The 15635-nt window shown below is 50.6% G+C and overlaps 1 protein-coding gene across 1 annotated transcript in view; it reads right to left on the bottom strand.

Annotated features, from left to right (window-relative positions):
- Positions 1-225: 225 nt before the first annotated feature.
- The window catches only part of DOCK1 (dedicator of cytokinesis 1), a 527459-nt gene continuing 512049 nt past the window's right edge, over positions 226-15635 (bottom strand). The window contains exons 49-52 of the mRNA XM_089898353.1: positions 12615-12813; positions 8685-8838; positions 5211-5362; positions 226-1287 (exon numbers count right to left, since the gene is read on the bottom strand). Coding sequence (XP_089754479.1) covers positions 1192-1287; positions 5211-5362; positions 8685-8838; positions 12615-12813 — 601 coding nt within the window. The 3' untranslated portion in view covers positions 226-1191. The remainder of the gene's footprint in view (positions 1288-5210; positions 5363-8684; positions 8839-12614; positions 12814-15635) is intronic.

The following is a 15635-nucleotide window of genomic DNA, read 5'->3' as shown; positions in this document are numbered from 1 at the left end:
CAGGCATCACAAAGCTCTTTAAGAAAGCAAAATAGAAAACAGCGGCTTTTAGATGTTACATCAGGGGATAAAAACATAGTACGTCAGACACTGCGAGTCGTTTTAAATGACATTTTATTTTTCCTTGTCATGGATTAACTTTCGAGCCTACTAGAAGAATATCAGGATTACAGTGAATAAAAAAATATAGATGGTAGAATAAAAATATTAGGTTATACTAAGTTAGTTGTTTTTTTTTTTTTTAAATCATCACCCACAATGATTTTTAGGACTTGAGCTTTGGGAAAAAAAACCAAGAAAACTTAATTTGGGTTTTTTTTTTACACTTCCCACAGTTAAACGTTAAGAACACATATTGGGAACCATTTGCGGACACGTATTACAATAAACAGAAGGACCACAAAAATTAAAACAAGTTCTAGAGACCCTCATATATACAAACTTCTGTACAGAATGAGCACAAGAAGAATTCACCCAATTAAAACCATCTCCTGTGGTCTACATATTGTTTTTCGAAAAAGAGAGAAAACTGATCTGCCTATACTCATTTATTTTTCCACTTGATCCCAGTATTTTAAATGGTGTCTCCACTCCATAAATTAGTAACTATTCAGTAGCGGAGAAATACCCTATTTTAAATTATACCAAAGGAAATCAGGGACTTCCCTGAAAGAGCTGACCTTCGTTGCCTGATATAAGTTGAAGGGACACTCAACCAACAAAAAAGTCACACCACCAGGTGCAGCCAGGAGGGTCTGAGAAAACATCCTGCAAGAGTCAGCCGGGGTTTGGCCTCGAGAGATGAGGGTTCCTAAGCTGTTATTACACAGTTCTGCAGTGAAGGCCTAAGCTCTCTTACTGCGCTCCACTCAGGTCAACCGGCCTCTCTGCTAATGTGTCATTTGGCACAAAAAGAAAAGACTTCTGGGCAAGACTCAGGCTCTCTCAAGACGGACACACTCAGAAGCCTCCGACTTTGATAAACATAAAAGCACGTCCCAGGCCCACATCCACCTCGCTCCCCAGTGCTAAAGCCCTCTCACTCAGTGGCTGGAGACGAGCTCCTGTTAAGGAAAAGCAATTGCACTAAACATCAGACATCACAGGCCCAATGAGGTAAATGCCAGACGTGGGAGAAGATGCGGAGGGAGAGGAAGGACACCAGCTGGCTCTCTGGCGGGCGCTGCGCATTCACTGCACGATCCCGGAGTCCACTGAGGTCTGCTTGCGCGTCGTCTTGGGAGGCGGTGGCGGTGGGGTCTTGCTGGGCAGCGGAGGGGGGAGATGCTGGAAGACAGAAAATGGGGGAGACTCCAGGGGGGTCTGAGCCGGCAGGGGGGGCGCGGTGAGGGAAAGTCGACCTGCAGCCCTGGGCGGGAACTGCCCTCTCCTCGTGACTCGGGGCAGGCAGGTCAGCCACGCTCAGGACCGCGTGGCTGTGGCCCTGGCCACTATTTCACACATAGTATGTCACACGTCTGACCAGCCCCTGAGACGTGTAACCGCTGCTCTTTGGGTGGTGGCTTTAAATCCACGTGCTGTTGACCTAAGGGCCCCTGGAAATGGACCGGGTTCAGAAGTGGGCAGCTGAAATGGTTAAGGACAAGTGAATGTGGGCAAAGCAGGACCCAGGGCCAGCCAGGCAGCCTGTGGCCATGTCACAGCTGAGCCTCCCCGGGTGAGGACCACCCAGAGGCCCCTCCTCATGACCCCTGAAGATGCCCCGAAATGGTTCAGGGACAAACAAGTCCTTGGAGATGCTCTCCATGGGTGGGTGGCTGAGAGACCTGCTTTGCTCTCAGAAATGGGAAGGCCACATGAGAGAGGGTCAGCAAGTGGGCCATGGTGGCACCTGCGGCCACCATCCAGGTGACCCGTTGACAAGGCAGTTTCTCATCCACAGTCGCTTCCCAAACTGTAAACAGAGGAGGATGAACAAGGCTGGGGGGTGTTTAAATTCTTCACGAGGGGAGCACGGTTTATCAAGAAATGGGTGCAGCTGTGCTCTAATAAAAGTTTATTTACAAAGACAGGCGCGGGCTGGACGTGGCTTATGGGCCACAGTTGGCCTTAGGTTCTCAAGAATGGATTTACGGGCTTCCCTGGTGGCGCAGTGGTTGGGAGTCCGCCTGCTGATGCAGGGGACGCGGGTTCGTGCCCCGGTCTGGGAAGATCCCACGCGCCGCGGAGCGGCTGGGCCCGTGAGCCATGGCCGCTGAGCCTGCTGCGTCCGGAGCCTGTGCTCCGCAATGGGAGGGGCCACAACAGTGAGAGGCCCGCGTACCGCAAAAAAAAAAAAAAAAAAAAAAAAGAATGGATTTACAACTGTAACGGCGATAAGAGAAACAGAATGTACCTGTCAGGGTGTGAATGATGGAGGGCAGCTGGTGGCCTTGCTCTTGGTGGGCACGTGACACGCACAAGAGGTCAACGTGTGTTGACCACATGCATAAAGAAATGAGTGAACAAATGAACGAATGAGTGAATGAATGAGCAGAGGAACAAATAAACAGACCAGGATAAGCGGGCACATGCCACAGGTAGAACAAACCAGAAAGAGATCACAAAGCACTGGCCTCTAACTAAGGCTGAGAGTGCACTGTTAACAGCCTCTCAGGGGAGGTTCACATTTAGCTCAATGTGAGAAAAGAAGTTTCAAGGACAGAACAGTGACGAAGCCGTGTCTGAACTCATTGCCCAACTTTCCTCCTGATTCTGAGACACACGAATACTAAAGTGACCTAGGGCTTAGGAGAGAAGAGAGTCAACGTGGAAACACAGCACTGATGTAATGATATGTAGACGCTGTAACCAGGCAAATAGAAGAACAGACGTGTGAATCTGTTTAAGCTGGTAAGAACGGTCAAAAGAAATACCGATTTCTGGCTCTGTTGAGGCGTTTGCTTGCTGACACATGGAAGTAAACAGTGCGGGCCGGTGTGAGCGGCGCGGGGCCAGGCGGCGGTCGGAACTGCCCTCTGTGCCAAAGACGTGCATGGTGGGTTCATCACCACTGGGCGGCTCGGGAGCTCGGACTACCGGTCGTAACAGGCATTTTGAAAGAAACGACAGCTTAAACTGGCAACAACTAGAGAGAGAGTTGACTACAAGCCCGAGGCTGATCAATGAGAGTGACAGGAGGACATGTATCAGCCCCCATGGAGGGCGAACCGATCATTATCCCACAACAGCTCTTGGGGCCCGAAAGGGAGGCACCCCTGGAAACCCAGCTGCTTCCAGAGATGACACGCTAACCCAGAGGCATGCCTCCTGAAGGGGTACTCACACTGCAGGTATGTCATACAAGACACCGAGAGCAAGGCGACTTGGGTAATTAATCTCATGGAACTCACACCCCTTTATAAATGGAGCTGAAGCTTGTGCATGTTTGTCCTTCCTCCAACAGCAGTGGCAGCAGTAACTCAGAGGATGTGTCCCAGAAGCCGAGACCATCAAATGTTGCCCCTGAATTGATTTGTAACAAAAATGGACTTGCTTCACACTTCCAAGTTCAGAATTTTCAGTGTAGGGAGACCTGGGGGACATTCTTGCTTTTCCGATAAAATAAAGATATGAAAATCAAGATGGTTAACTACGCTGTTAAGAAAACAACACTTCAACCAATCAACGATCTCTCTCAACTCCCTGCGTCTCTTTTTATTCTAACCTGTCGTGAAACTCGCGGGAAGGGTCAGACTTACATTTCCTTAGTTGCTACAAACTGTTCCAGCTTCCTAAAAAGCCATCATGGGGCACCGGGTCCCTTCTCCGGCCGGTCCCCCATCATGGAATCTCGAGGGACAGAGGGCTGACCCGAAAGGCACTGCAGCCTTGGAAGCACGAACCACCCCTTCAGCACCAAAGAGGAAGCCCCACCGCTTGTCTGGTTTTCTTACGCAAGAGGAATAATCGCATAAATATACTGTCAATAAACCCCCTCTTTCTTCTGCTCCTCTCACAAGAAGATAATAAACTTGCAGAAAGCTCAGTGAAAAAGTCTCCATTAAAAAAAAAAAGAAAGAAAAAAGAATGCAGGATTTATATTGTTTTAGAAGGGGAAAAAACACAGCTTGCTGTTATGAAAAGAATCGTGGCCACATGACTACCTCATGTCTTCGATGTTCTTCTACAGGAGTTCTGTTGCCGTATAATTACGTTATAGAGGCTGACCAGCTGCACGTGTGATCGGGGATATTCTACTCCTCAGCCTGCATGGCTTTAATTTCATTAGGCTGTGAATAGCGTGGCTGGGGGAGGGATGAACCTGGATGCGATCACCCGGCGCTGCTGGGTCATTTCACGTGGGCACGCGGACCTCTGCACGCAGCCGGGCCAGTGAACAAAGGAGAGGCCTGTGTGACAGCAGCCTTAAGAAGCAGGAGAGAATGCGGGGGGATCTCAAAAGGACGTTTCTAGAGCCGTGAGCCGGTAACAGAGGCACGGGTTTAGGTGTTTTTTTCAGGCTTTTAGCTGACGTTTGCGTAAGTAGGCAGGCCCAGAGGCCAGAGCAGTGAGCACATCAGACACGATTAATGACGGTCTCCGAGGGGGGACTAGCCTGGGCACCAGTGTTGACGAGGGTTCGAGTTGGCAGACCATGCTTGTGGCAGCCAGCACCCCGAATCTAAACGGGGTGGGGTAGGTTTCAGGGCTAGAGGTGTGGCTAGGGATGGGTGGCCTCGGGGAACAGGGTTTGCCCCACCTTGCTTCTCCTCTGCAGATTCTCTGTGCAGCAAATGCCTGTCCCCACCCGGGAGTGGCCGGTGCGAGGGTGGGGCTGCCTGGAGGAACTGCCGGGACCTGGGCTTCTCAAGAGCGAGGCTGGTGTCCAGGAGCACAGGCCCCCGACCACGTGTGGCATCGGCCGGCTTCTTAAAAAGTCAGACAAACCTCTTCATACAAAAGCTACTTCTCAACACCACACTTTCCTAAGAAGTGCAGTGACCTCCAAGGTCACGAGAGTGGCCCTTCGATCCACTGGCTGGAGTTCTTCCCCCTTTGCCTCGTCCTGAGGGCCCCGTGGGAAAGTGCGTCCCTGCAGCGAGGACACAGAACGACAGACCACACGCGCCGACGTTCCATCCACTGTGACCTCTGCTCGGAATCACATCTCGGCTTGCCCAGAGTCAACACGCTAACACCAGGAAGGAGGGGTTTGTACCTGGTGCGGAGAAGGATGTGAGCCACCGACGCCCCGAGTCCTGACTTACCCTCTGCTGAGGAGGAGGGGGCGGGGGGCTCGGCAGGCCTGTCAGGTCCAGGTTCTCGGTCAAGGCCCCGTAGTCTGCGCTGGTGCCTTTGAGAGGCAGAGGGGGCGGAACCTCAGCCACGTCCAGTCCAGTCATGCCATTCAGCTCCAAACCTGGGAAACAGGATGGATCAGAGTCAAACCCACATCCCCAGCAGGCGTGGACGCACACACGGCGGCTCTGTGCTCTCTCAGGGGTGGCAGGGTAGCGGGAACCCCTTCTCCTCCCAGAAATGCTTGTCAACAGGGCACAGAAGAGAGCAGAGAGGGGCAGAGGAGGCCAGGGGTGGCATTGCCTCCGAAGGGCATGCTCTAGAAAGAGAATACCAACTGTCACGTGATGCCTAAAACCTGAGCTTAAAGGACCAGACCACTGGACAAACAGCCATGTCGACCTGGGACCCTTATTTATTTTATTTACCGTTTATTTATGTCCTTACTATTTATCTATCTATTTATTGATTTATTTATGCACGCTGCACCTTGAGGCCTGCAGTATCCTAGTTCCCCGACCAGGGACCGAACCCGGACCCTCAGCAGTGAAAACACAGTCCCAACCACTGGACCGCCAGGGAATTCCCAACCTGGGACCATTCTGATCCCTCCTAGGCCCCTCTGCCTTGGTGCCATCTACACAGCTTGGGGTCACAAGGACTGTCTACGCCTGCAGTTTTCAGAGCCCAGCCGGGACGCTGCACCAGGCGTCCTGCAGTTATGAGCCAGGGAGCTTCACTAAAGCCAAGTCTAATAACACAGCTCACAAGCAGCCACCTGCCTTTCAAAACTCTCACACCAGGAAAAGCCAATTGTACGAAACGCAGTTATTAGCAGTAGCAGCCGCTGTGGCCGGTGCTTTAAGTAAGCCGAGGGGAAGTACCGTTTTTAAAGCAAAGCAGACAGAGGAGTGATCATTAAGGCAATATACTTTCTCAGCCTTTGTTGAGGCTCTTAGAAATAATGTGTCATTTATGTTAAAGAGAGAAAAACTGACATTTTTGCTGTTGGGTCTCTGTTAAAGTTGTCCCCGATGATGCATCTGACGAAAAACCCTTCACTAGGCAAGTGCTTCCTAGGAAGAGTTGTGTCAATTTATAAGGAAGTCTTGCAGTTGAATCCAGGGGCAGGAAGGTGGCCTCTGATTGAAGGACTGCCCTCGAGACTGGTTGTTTTTATTACGGTATTTATTTAATATTTACCACTGTAACCATTTTTAAGTGTACAAATCAGTGGCATCGCCCACATTCACACTGTTGCACAACCATCACCACTATCAACTGTTATCACCCCAAACACAAAGGCTCTACCCTGAAAGTGATAATTCCCCCTCCGCTCTCCCCCACCCCCTGATAACCTCGAATCCACTTTCTGTCTCCATGAATTTGATTATTTCAGCTACTTCATATAACTGGAATCATATGTCTGTCCCGGCTTATTTCACTTAGTGTTCTCCAGGTCATCCATGTTGCAGCACGTACTTGTTTGGTAACGGCTGAATCATATCTACTGCATGGGGATTTCTCCGGATGCACATTTCAGTTGATTCATCAACTGATGGGCCCTTGAGCTGTTTCCACCCGTTGGCTGTTGTGAATGATGCAGCTATGAACATTCACGTGCAAGAATTTGCTTGGGCCCTTGTGTCCAATTCTCTGGGGTAAACGCCTAGGAGTGGGCTTGCTGGGGGTTCTGGTGATTCCGTGTTTAATTTCAAGCAACCCCTAAAGTGCTCTCCACAGCAGCTGCGATGGTGCCCGTTTTTAGCTATTTATACAAAAAATTAAAGTATTTTTGAAGAAGATCACTGGTTATAGTGCAAGGATGTGAAACTAGGACACACCAGGAGACCATCTCCCTTCCAGAGCCCAGAAACTCGTGGCTCTCTCAGGCTCATTTCTGTGGCAGCCCTGACTCGTGACCAGATGGACCACCTCCAGATTCTGCTGCTCCCCTTTCAGCAAGAAGAAACCAGACGTTGAGGACAACTGTTTGCTGCACAAGCCACTCCTCAGGCTGGTGCTCCCCGTCCCCCCGCTTTTTTTTTTTTTAAGATTTTTTTAACGTGGACCATTTTTAAAGTCTTTATTGAATTTGTTTCAATATTGCTTCTCCTTTTTTTTCTTTTTTGCGGTACGCGGGCCTCTCACCGCTGTGGCCTCTCCCGCTGGGGAGCACAGGCTCTGGACGCGCAGGCTCAGCGGCCATGGCTCACGGGCCCAGCCGCTCCGTGGCATGTGGGATCTTCCCGGACTGGGGCACGGACCCGTGTCCCCTGCATCGGCAGGCGGACTCTCAACCACTGCGCCACCAGGGAAGCCCTTGCTTCTTTTTTTAGTGTTTTGGTTTTTTGGTCACGAGGCATGTGGGATCTTAGCTCCCTGACCAGGGATCGAACCCGCACCCCCTGAACTGGAAGGTGAAGTCTTAACCACTGGACCTCCAGGGAAGTCCCCCCCACCCTCTTCCTCCGGCCGCCCTCGTTCTGCTGCTGCCCTCGCTCCCTGCCACTTTCTTCCTGCCAGGATGTCGCCTCTCTGGCCGGCCTGACTTGAGTGATGAAAAGCCGGGTACCACTTGCAGTGCGTTCCACAGCATCTGTCCACAATTCACACCCACCCGGAACCTCAGAATACGACCTCCTTTGGAAATAGTGTCTTTACAGATGTATTAGTTAAGGATCTCGAGAGGAGATCATCCTGGATTTACGATGGGCCCTAAACCCAATCTCCAGTCTCCTGTACGAAGAGGACAGAGCACAGAAACACGGAGAACAAGGCCTGGGAAGAGAGGGGAGGGATTGGAGTGATGCGTTGACAAGCCAAGGAACGCCAAGGACTGCCGGAATCCACCAGAAGCCGGAAGAGGCACGGGCAGATTCTCCCTCTGAGACTCTACACAGCAGCAAGGCTGTTGATACCTCGGTTTCAGACTTCGGGCCTCCAGACTGTGAGAGAGTAACTTTCTGATCCTTTAGGCCACCAAGTCTGTGGTGATATATTGAGCCGCCCTAGAAATCGGGCAAAACTGGAAAGTAAGTTCTACCCTTAGCCCCTCAGCACAGCCTGGCAGGGCTTCTTTCCTTCCCATTCCTCCTGGACGCAAAAAGGCTCACAACTCCCCCACCCGCCCCCATGGGCAGCATTATCTGGTGACACGAAATGGAGGACATTCCACATGCGTCTCGAGTTACCCCCAGCACACAGGAGGTCTGGAGATCTGAACGGGCCCCATGCTTTCCTCCCAGGGAGCGCAGGAGCCCAGGACTGGGCTTTGGCCTGATTTGCTTTAGTCCCAGGGGACATTCCCAGGAAGTCAGGTGCTTGTCAAAACTCTCACCACCTGCTGGACAGAGAGGGTGGGTCTAACTTTAGAGACTTCGATCAAGGGGGAGGCCACAGAGCAGCGTCAGGAATTCAAATGTGGACAGTGTCCCACTTACTGGACTGCAGGCTGAAGCTGAGCTTGGCCCTCGGTGTGACCGGAGGAGGCGTGTGCTGGGAGGACGGGGAGGACGGTGACACCGAGAAGCGCCTTTCACTGCCCATGACGTTGATCACCTGGCTCTTCGGTCTCTGGGGCCGCAGGGGACTTATCTACATCAGAGGGATGGAAAGAGCATAGTTAGGATCTGTCATGGGCTGAGTTGTCTCACTGCAAAAATCCCTATGTTGAAGCCTTAATCCCTCAGCACCTGCGAATATGACCTTATCTGGAAATAGGGTCTCTGCAGATGGTCAAGTTAAGATGAGGTTGTTACAGTGGCTCCTAATCCAATATGACTGGTGTCCTTATAAAAGGGGGAAATTTGGACCCTGACCCATGGACACAGGGACAGCGCCACGTGAACATGAAGGCAGAGATCAGGGTGATGCTTGTACAAGCCAAGTGAGGCCAAAGACTGCTGGTCGACCGCCAGACGCTGGGGAAGAGGCCAGGAGCAGATGCCCCTCACAGCCTCAGAGGGAACCAGCCCAGCTGACACCTTGATCTTGGACGTCCAGCCTCTGGACCATGAGACAATCAATCTCTGTCGTTTCAGCTGCCCAGCCTGTGGTACTTTGTTACGGCAGCCCTGGCAAACTGATACAGGCTTCACAATAATCTCCTTACCCACTCCGGGGTTGATGTCACATCACATGCTTCCTGGACATAAGTGTAATGTGGGCCATTCAGTGGGGGTGAGAGCACACAAGGAAAGCTCCAAAGGGTCACGAGTGGACTCAACGACCAGCTCAGTGACCGGAACGCCTCAGACGCCTAATTTCTTGGTCTTTCTTGGCAGGTACGTGAAAATCTAGAAACTTACCGAAGGATTTTTTTTATTCATCTCCTGTTTCTTCTCTCATGCTACGCTATTACTGAGTAGGAATTCTTTCCACTTTTCACTGCATTTTTCCTCCCCATCTCTGAGTTTCGGATGTACTTGACTCTTCCCACCTAAGCCTTTTCCTGTAACTGTAACATCGAGGTGTTTTATTTATCTATTTCTTACAACCTGGTCTCAGATCATTAGGCCTGGGGGAACACAAGCGGTTCAAAATACTCCCAAGGTAGGAGTCATTAGCAAAGTTATTAACCCAGCTGAGAAGGAGGAAGGCAGGGCTTCCGGGAGGGCAGGGCTCTGGGCCTGGTTCCGGGGGCTTCATTCCTGGGCCTGTTGGTGGGGGTCAGCTGCAGGGCGGTGGGCGGCAGCATGTGCCTCTCAGTGGTCTGCAAAGGCAGGGCCTCCCTGGAGGCTACTGAGGCTGGAAGGAGGGGAGGAAGGCTTAAGCCCTTTGGTAAACGGGGGACTGAGGGGACACTGGCCAACAGGTCGACCTCCAGAACTATACTATGCCAACGAAAGAGATACCGGAGACCAGGTGTCATCCCTCATCTGCAGAAACCGATGAGTTCCCTGCAGCTCAACTGCTGCGGGAGGTCTGGGACAGCCTGCTGAGCTCGGGCTCCTCCTCGGGTGCGTGTGTAGAGGGACTGGAGACGGGGATTCAGGGATTGCGTAGGTGCCCCTCCCATCCTTCCCACCCCATCCCATAAGTGCACATTTGGACAATTCGGGGAGCAGAGGACATTTTACTGGTGAGATGCAAACTGCACGTGGAGGCTGCCCCTCCTGCCCCAGGCAGACTCTGAGAGGCTTAGCTAGAGGTCATGAAATTGCTGATGATGCAAATTCAGGCAGGAAGCCGAATGCAGCCCCGTGGAGGGAACAGAGAAAACCTCTGCAGAAGCATGAGGAGGCCAGGTGGACGCACAGAGCCGTGCAAGCCCAGCGCCGCCCCAGGGAATGGGGCTACTGCCGCCACTCAGTAACCCTGCCTCTCACAGACCCCACCAGCCCACCTGCTCTGTCCCGCAGCACCTGGCCGGTCACAGGCACACGGAGGCTTGAATAGAAAACTCCAGACCTTGCCAGCAGCTGTAACCCGGAGGACAGACTGCTACCGGGGCTGGACAAGAATAGCCAATCTGCCTCCAGCGAGAAGTCAGGAGGCCTAGCCCCTGGAGCTACAGCGGTGGTTATTCTGAGACTCCTCAGAGGCCGACAGTGGGGTCAAGGTTCTGTGCTCTGACCTTGGTGGGTTCTTGTGCATTGGCTGAGGGTACCCCAGGCCAGCCACGGGGGGCGGGGTGCACTTTGTGCCGGAACTCAGCCCATCTTCGCTAGCATCCTCGCGGGAAAGCAGGGCCACGGCGGGGAGGGACAGGCTTATACTGTGATGATGGCTGAGCCTGGCACGTCCTTTCCCTTCTCTGCACGCAACTTAATTCTGTTCAACTCTGCCACGTGGCTCAAATTCTCTGAGGCCCTCAGTTTTAACATCTTAAAGTGGAGCTTACATGAAAATGTACGGAAGACTTGCACAGGCTCTGCACTTAGTAAATATTCAAAAAATGTTGCTGTTCATTCCCCCACCCAGTGATGGTGTCTGGACTCTAGAGAGAGGGGGGTGCCAGCCAGTCCCAGCGGGGTTGCTGGTCTCTCAACCTTCCAGAGGAGCGGACAGAGCACAGGGGGCGGGGGTGGGCTCGTCAGAAACCTCTGGATCCCACTGCGCGAGGTTGCATCTGGGCACTTAGTGCTGGCCTGTGGCCAGTCCCGCCCCGGGCCCTGCACCCTGGGTCCCTGCACTCTGCAGTCCCAGCTGTGTGCAAAGGCCTCGCAAGGGCATCTGCCTTCATGAAGACTGCGTTGTGGCTCTGGGGTCTCCCTTCCACCTCTGAACACCCAAGCGGCATGTGGCTGCTGGTCTCCATGGCGTGTGGTCTGGATGAAACATACCCTCTGGTATTCAAGATATAAACAAGCAGTGAAGTATGTCTTATTAAACGGTGGTCCCACCTGAATCCTTTGATAAGCAACCCTTCAGTAACAGCCAGGACAGGGCCTGGACTCCCTGCCCAGGGCAGGCACATTCTTGGCCACCGTACAGGCAAACGTCCATCCATTTTGAGAGGGAGGCAGCTCTAAGCCTGACTTGACCTTTGACGCTGACGGCCTCAGAGAGCCTCTTCTTTATTTTGTCTCCAGTCTACAAATAGCACGTCCTGAATACAGTTCACCCCAGAAGCTGTCCGTGCCTAATTTTGGCCCCCAGACTCCAAACGCTGCTATGCGCTGCTGGGAGCAGAGGCAGCTCCCATCCCCCCAGGCCCAGCCCTGGAAGGACAGCACATGCTGCTTGGGTTTCACTGCCATCACACAACCCCAGACTCTGGAATGAACGAGATTCCCGGGGATCCATCTTTAATGTCAACTCACCAGCACGTGACACGTTAAGTCCCTGAAAATCCTTCTGAAAGACAGCCAAGGGATTTAGGCATGGAGCACACGAGGCTGGGAGGATAACACGGACCTGTGTACAGCTGGCACAGCCCAGCGGGAAGGGGCTCTGGGACGCTAGCTGAGCAGATTATAACATTCGGGCAGAAACGGTGGCTTAGTGATTTCTGGTCAGGAAGGGGCAAGGGAACAGCATTAGCTGGCCCGGAGTACTGCTCTCTGACAACAACAGCAATCTGTTCATGTCCAGAGACGTCTGGATGTCTAATGGAAGCAAGTCCAGCTTTGCTGTGGAGCCTAGAACTATGTGGGGCCTGCTGATGGCTGGGGCCCCTGTGGGATGGAGGATGGAGCGCGGGGGCAAAGACGAGCATCCTCCGGAGAGATGCAGCTCTCCTCTGTGCCTCTGGATGCCCTACGGCATCAGTTATACAAGGGGAGGGCTGCGAGAGAACCCCGATTTTCAAATGACTATTTCATAGCCAATGCAGTGAAATCCAATTGACAGCCCCCTTGGCTAAATGTGGAGCACAGACAGGTCCCGGCAGCTACCGCGGAGCGAGGGAAAGCTCCCTGTGAAATTACCGTTTCTGAAAGGATCACAGCCTCAGATTGCTGCAGGGGAATGTCGGTGGGTTTAAATTCTTTATCAAATATCTCTTGATGTTTGCTGTTCCTTTTTTCCTTCTTCTTGTCCTTCTTCTCTTTATCTGGGTCGTCCTTGTCTAGCTTGTCCTGGGACCGGGAGTGCATTTTCTTTGGCAGGAGGGGCTCCAGAGCAAACCTAAAGGAAATGGTTCTTTAAATCAATGACGTCTTACTAGGACAGCCACTGCTTTTCGCCCTGCAGCTCCATGTAAAGTCACTCAAAATGAATCAGGTGCTCCCTGAGAAATGCCCAATTTTACAAGGAAGTAAAGGATTTTAAAAGGAAGGTCAAGGGAGAGTTAAGATACATGTTGCCGACTGCAATGGTTATAGTTTTGAATCTCGATAAAAACAAATTGGAAAAAAACTAGAACACTTACAGGATGATGAGGGACATGTAAAGTCTTACTGGATATGGGAGGATTACATTCAGGGATTACTGTTGATTTACGACGGGAGGATGGTATTTGGGGTCTATTTCAAAAGGGAAGCCCTCACCTTTGACAGAGTCATACTGAAATATTCACGAATGCAATGAGGAGAAACAGGCAGATGCTAAGGCAAAGAAATGTCCGTATCGGTACACAGGTGGCTCCCATTTGACAGCCCTTTGATGGCTCAGTGAGAAACAAGCCAATTCCGGCTTGCAAGGATGTGGAGATGCCCTCAGTTTTTTAGCCGAGAACTGAGCTTGAGATGGAGATTCTGGGTCTCAGCTCTGCCACCTTCTGGTGAGTCTCCACAACCTCTAAGCACCATGGCCTGGATGTCCCCCTTCACAAAATGAAATGGAATGAAAATGGTATTTAAGAAGAGATTGATCACAAAATGAAATGGAATGAAAATGGTATTTAAGAAGAGATATGATCTCTTAAGAGAAGCTAGAGTCATACAGTCATATAGGAGAAATAGCCTATATTGTGATTTCTGATAAATGTGTTTTTGAAACTGTGGTCTACCCATCATTCCCATATGGTTAAGAGAAGCAAAGTGGTCAGCTGAGAGGGTTCACGGAAGCTCCCTGCCCTTGAGCTGCCCAATGTCAGGCAGCCCCTGAGCCCTGTGGGAGGGCAAATCCCACCCCCGTAACGTGGGTTGTCAGGATAAGGGGCCAGGTCCGGAGCCTGCCCCTGGGAGCCCCCAGTTCTCACTGAGACCTTCCAAGCCTGACTTCCTGGGACACCTGGAGACTGAAGTGTCTTCTTCAAGGGGACACTGATTGTAAGAGAAGGAAATCTAGAAAGCCTGTCACAGTGCCATCCTAGTTGTGGTTTCTTTCAAACTTCTTTGTGAACGGGACATTGAGAACAAAACCACTGCTCTGAATAAGACCATTCCAGCACCTTGGCTCCCCGACATGGGAGAGGTAACATGGAAGTCAACACTTATTAGATGGATCATTCACAAAACCACATTTCAAATCCATAGAAGACGCTGACTGCTGAGAGCAAGAATCACATCTGCTACGTTTTCTAAAAAAAAAAAAGAAAAAACTGGATGGTCAGCAGGATTTGAACCGTAATGGTATTGAATGTAAGCACTGATCGTCAATAGCTACTAACATCACTGCAAGGGAGAGAGACACGAATGTCCTTCTGAATGGAAGAACCAATTGAAGTCATCCTGTCCCCAACTCATGCCTGAACGTGCACAAGCCTCTAGATGTGACCCCTGATCTGTAGGATATATGGAAGACAGAGAAACACAGTCAGTAACACTGTAGGGGATGCAGTAAGCAAAACCCAGACGACACCAGAAGCAACCTGGAGTTTTCAACAGATAAATTACAAGGAAAAGAAATGAAAAGAAAAAAGCAGAAGGGGAAATCTATTGATTAAAAGAGAACTAAAGAGATACAGCAGCCCAGCTGCAGAGTGGGGCTCTTATCTGGATCAGTTTCAAACTAAAAAGAAAAAAAAAAAAAGCCATTTATGCCCCTATTGGAAATTAAAAGCAATATCTGATGACGGTATGGAATTGCTGTTCACTTTTTACACGTGCTGAAGGTAGTATGATTGTGTTTTTGGTAAATTCTTACCTTTTAGAAATTCACACTGAAATGTTTACGGATGAAATGATAAGATGCCTGAGATTTGCTTCGGAATAATATGGAAGAGGGGGAGTGTGGGCTAGGAGTTGATCATTGTTGAGGCTGGCTCATGGCTGGTACGGGGCCTCATTATGCTATTTTGTCTCCTTCGTATATGTCTGAAATTTTTGCATAATAAAAACTTGAAAATGATTAATGAAATACACCAGTGTTGACTTTGATTATTGAGGCATTTCTGGGCATCTGGACTTTTCCAGTTGGATATACAATAACTACTAAATCAACATCCATTAGGTGTTAAATATTATATCTCTTCTACTATAAACAAAAATTTAAAAATCGTCATGATTTTATTCTAGGTTTGGCAGAGCTTGGGATAATTAATGTAGGGAAACAAAGGATTAGTGGACATCTTAAAGCTCCGGGGAGAACCTGTGCTGTGAAACCCAGACGCATATACAAGGAACCAAGGGAAAGGCTGAGCTTTAAATTTTTCACATTATGAGAACCAACTGCCGACAGGACGAACTTCATTCTGCACGTAACTGGTGCCATTTGAGACCAAAGCCTCATTTTCTCCACATCCCTTAGGTAGTGAAGGGTGGTAACCCCGAGAATGAACAAAAATCTGGACTCTAATAAAGACGCCTTCTAGTTCAAGGTTAAACAAATACGGCTCCAGGGGTGGAGACAATGATTCCCACTCATGTATTCACATGTGCAGGACAGTACTCCTCCATCTAAAACCTCTAGATCACTTTCTGCCCTCACCCCTACGTTCCTGGAAACATAAAAACCTTTTCATAACTAGCCTGGGGATTTACCTGCGGAGAAGTTGAATTAAGTTTCTTTAGCAATCTTGCTCTCAGCGACAAGCACGCTTGATTTAAATACCTCTAAATTGAGGT

The sequence above is a fragment of the Delphinapterus leucas genome, chromosome 16, assembly GCF_059928025.1.
Source record: "Delphinapterus leucas isolate spDelLeu-1000000601 "Yukka" chromosome 16, BTC_Dleu_Yukka2, whole genome shotgun sequence".
In the NCBI taxonomy this organism is placed as follows: Eukaryota; Metazoa; Chordata; class Mammalia; order Artiodactyla; family Monodontidae; genus Delphinapterus; species Delphinapterus leucas.
This window is presented reverse-complemented; position numbering and strand designations above follow the sequence as displayed.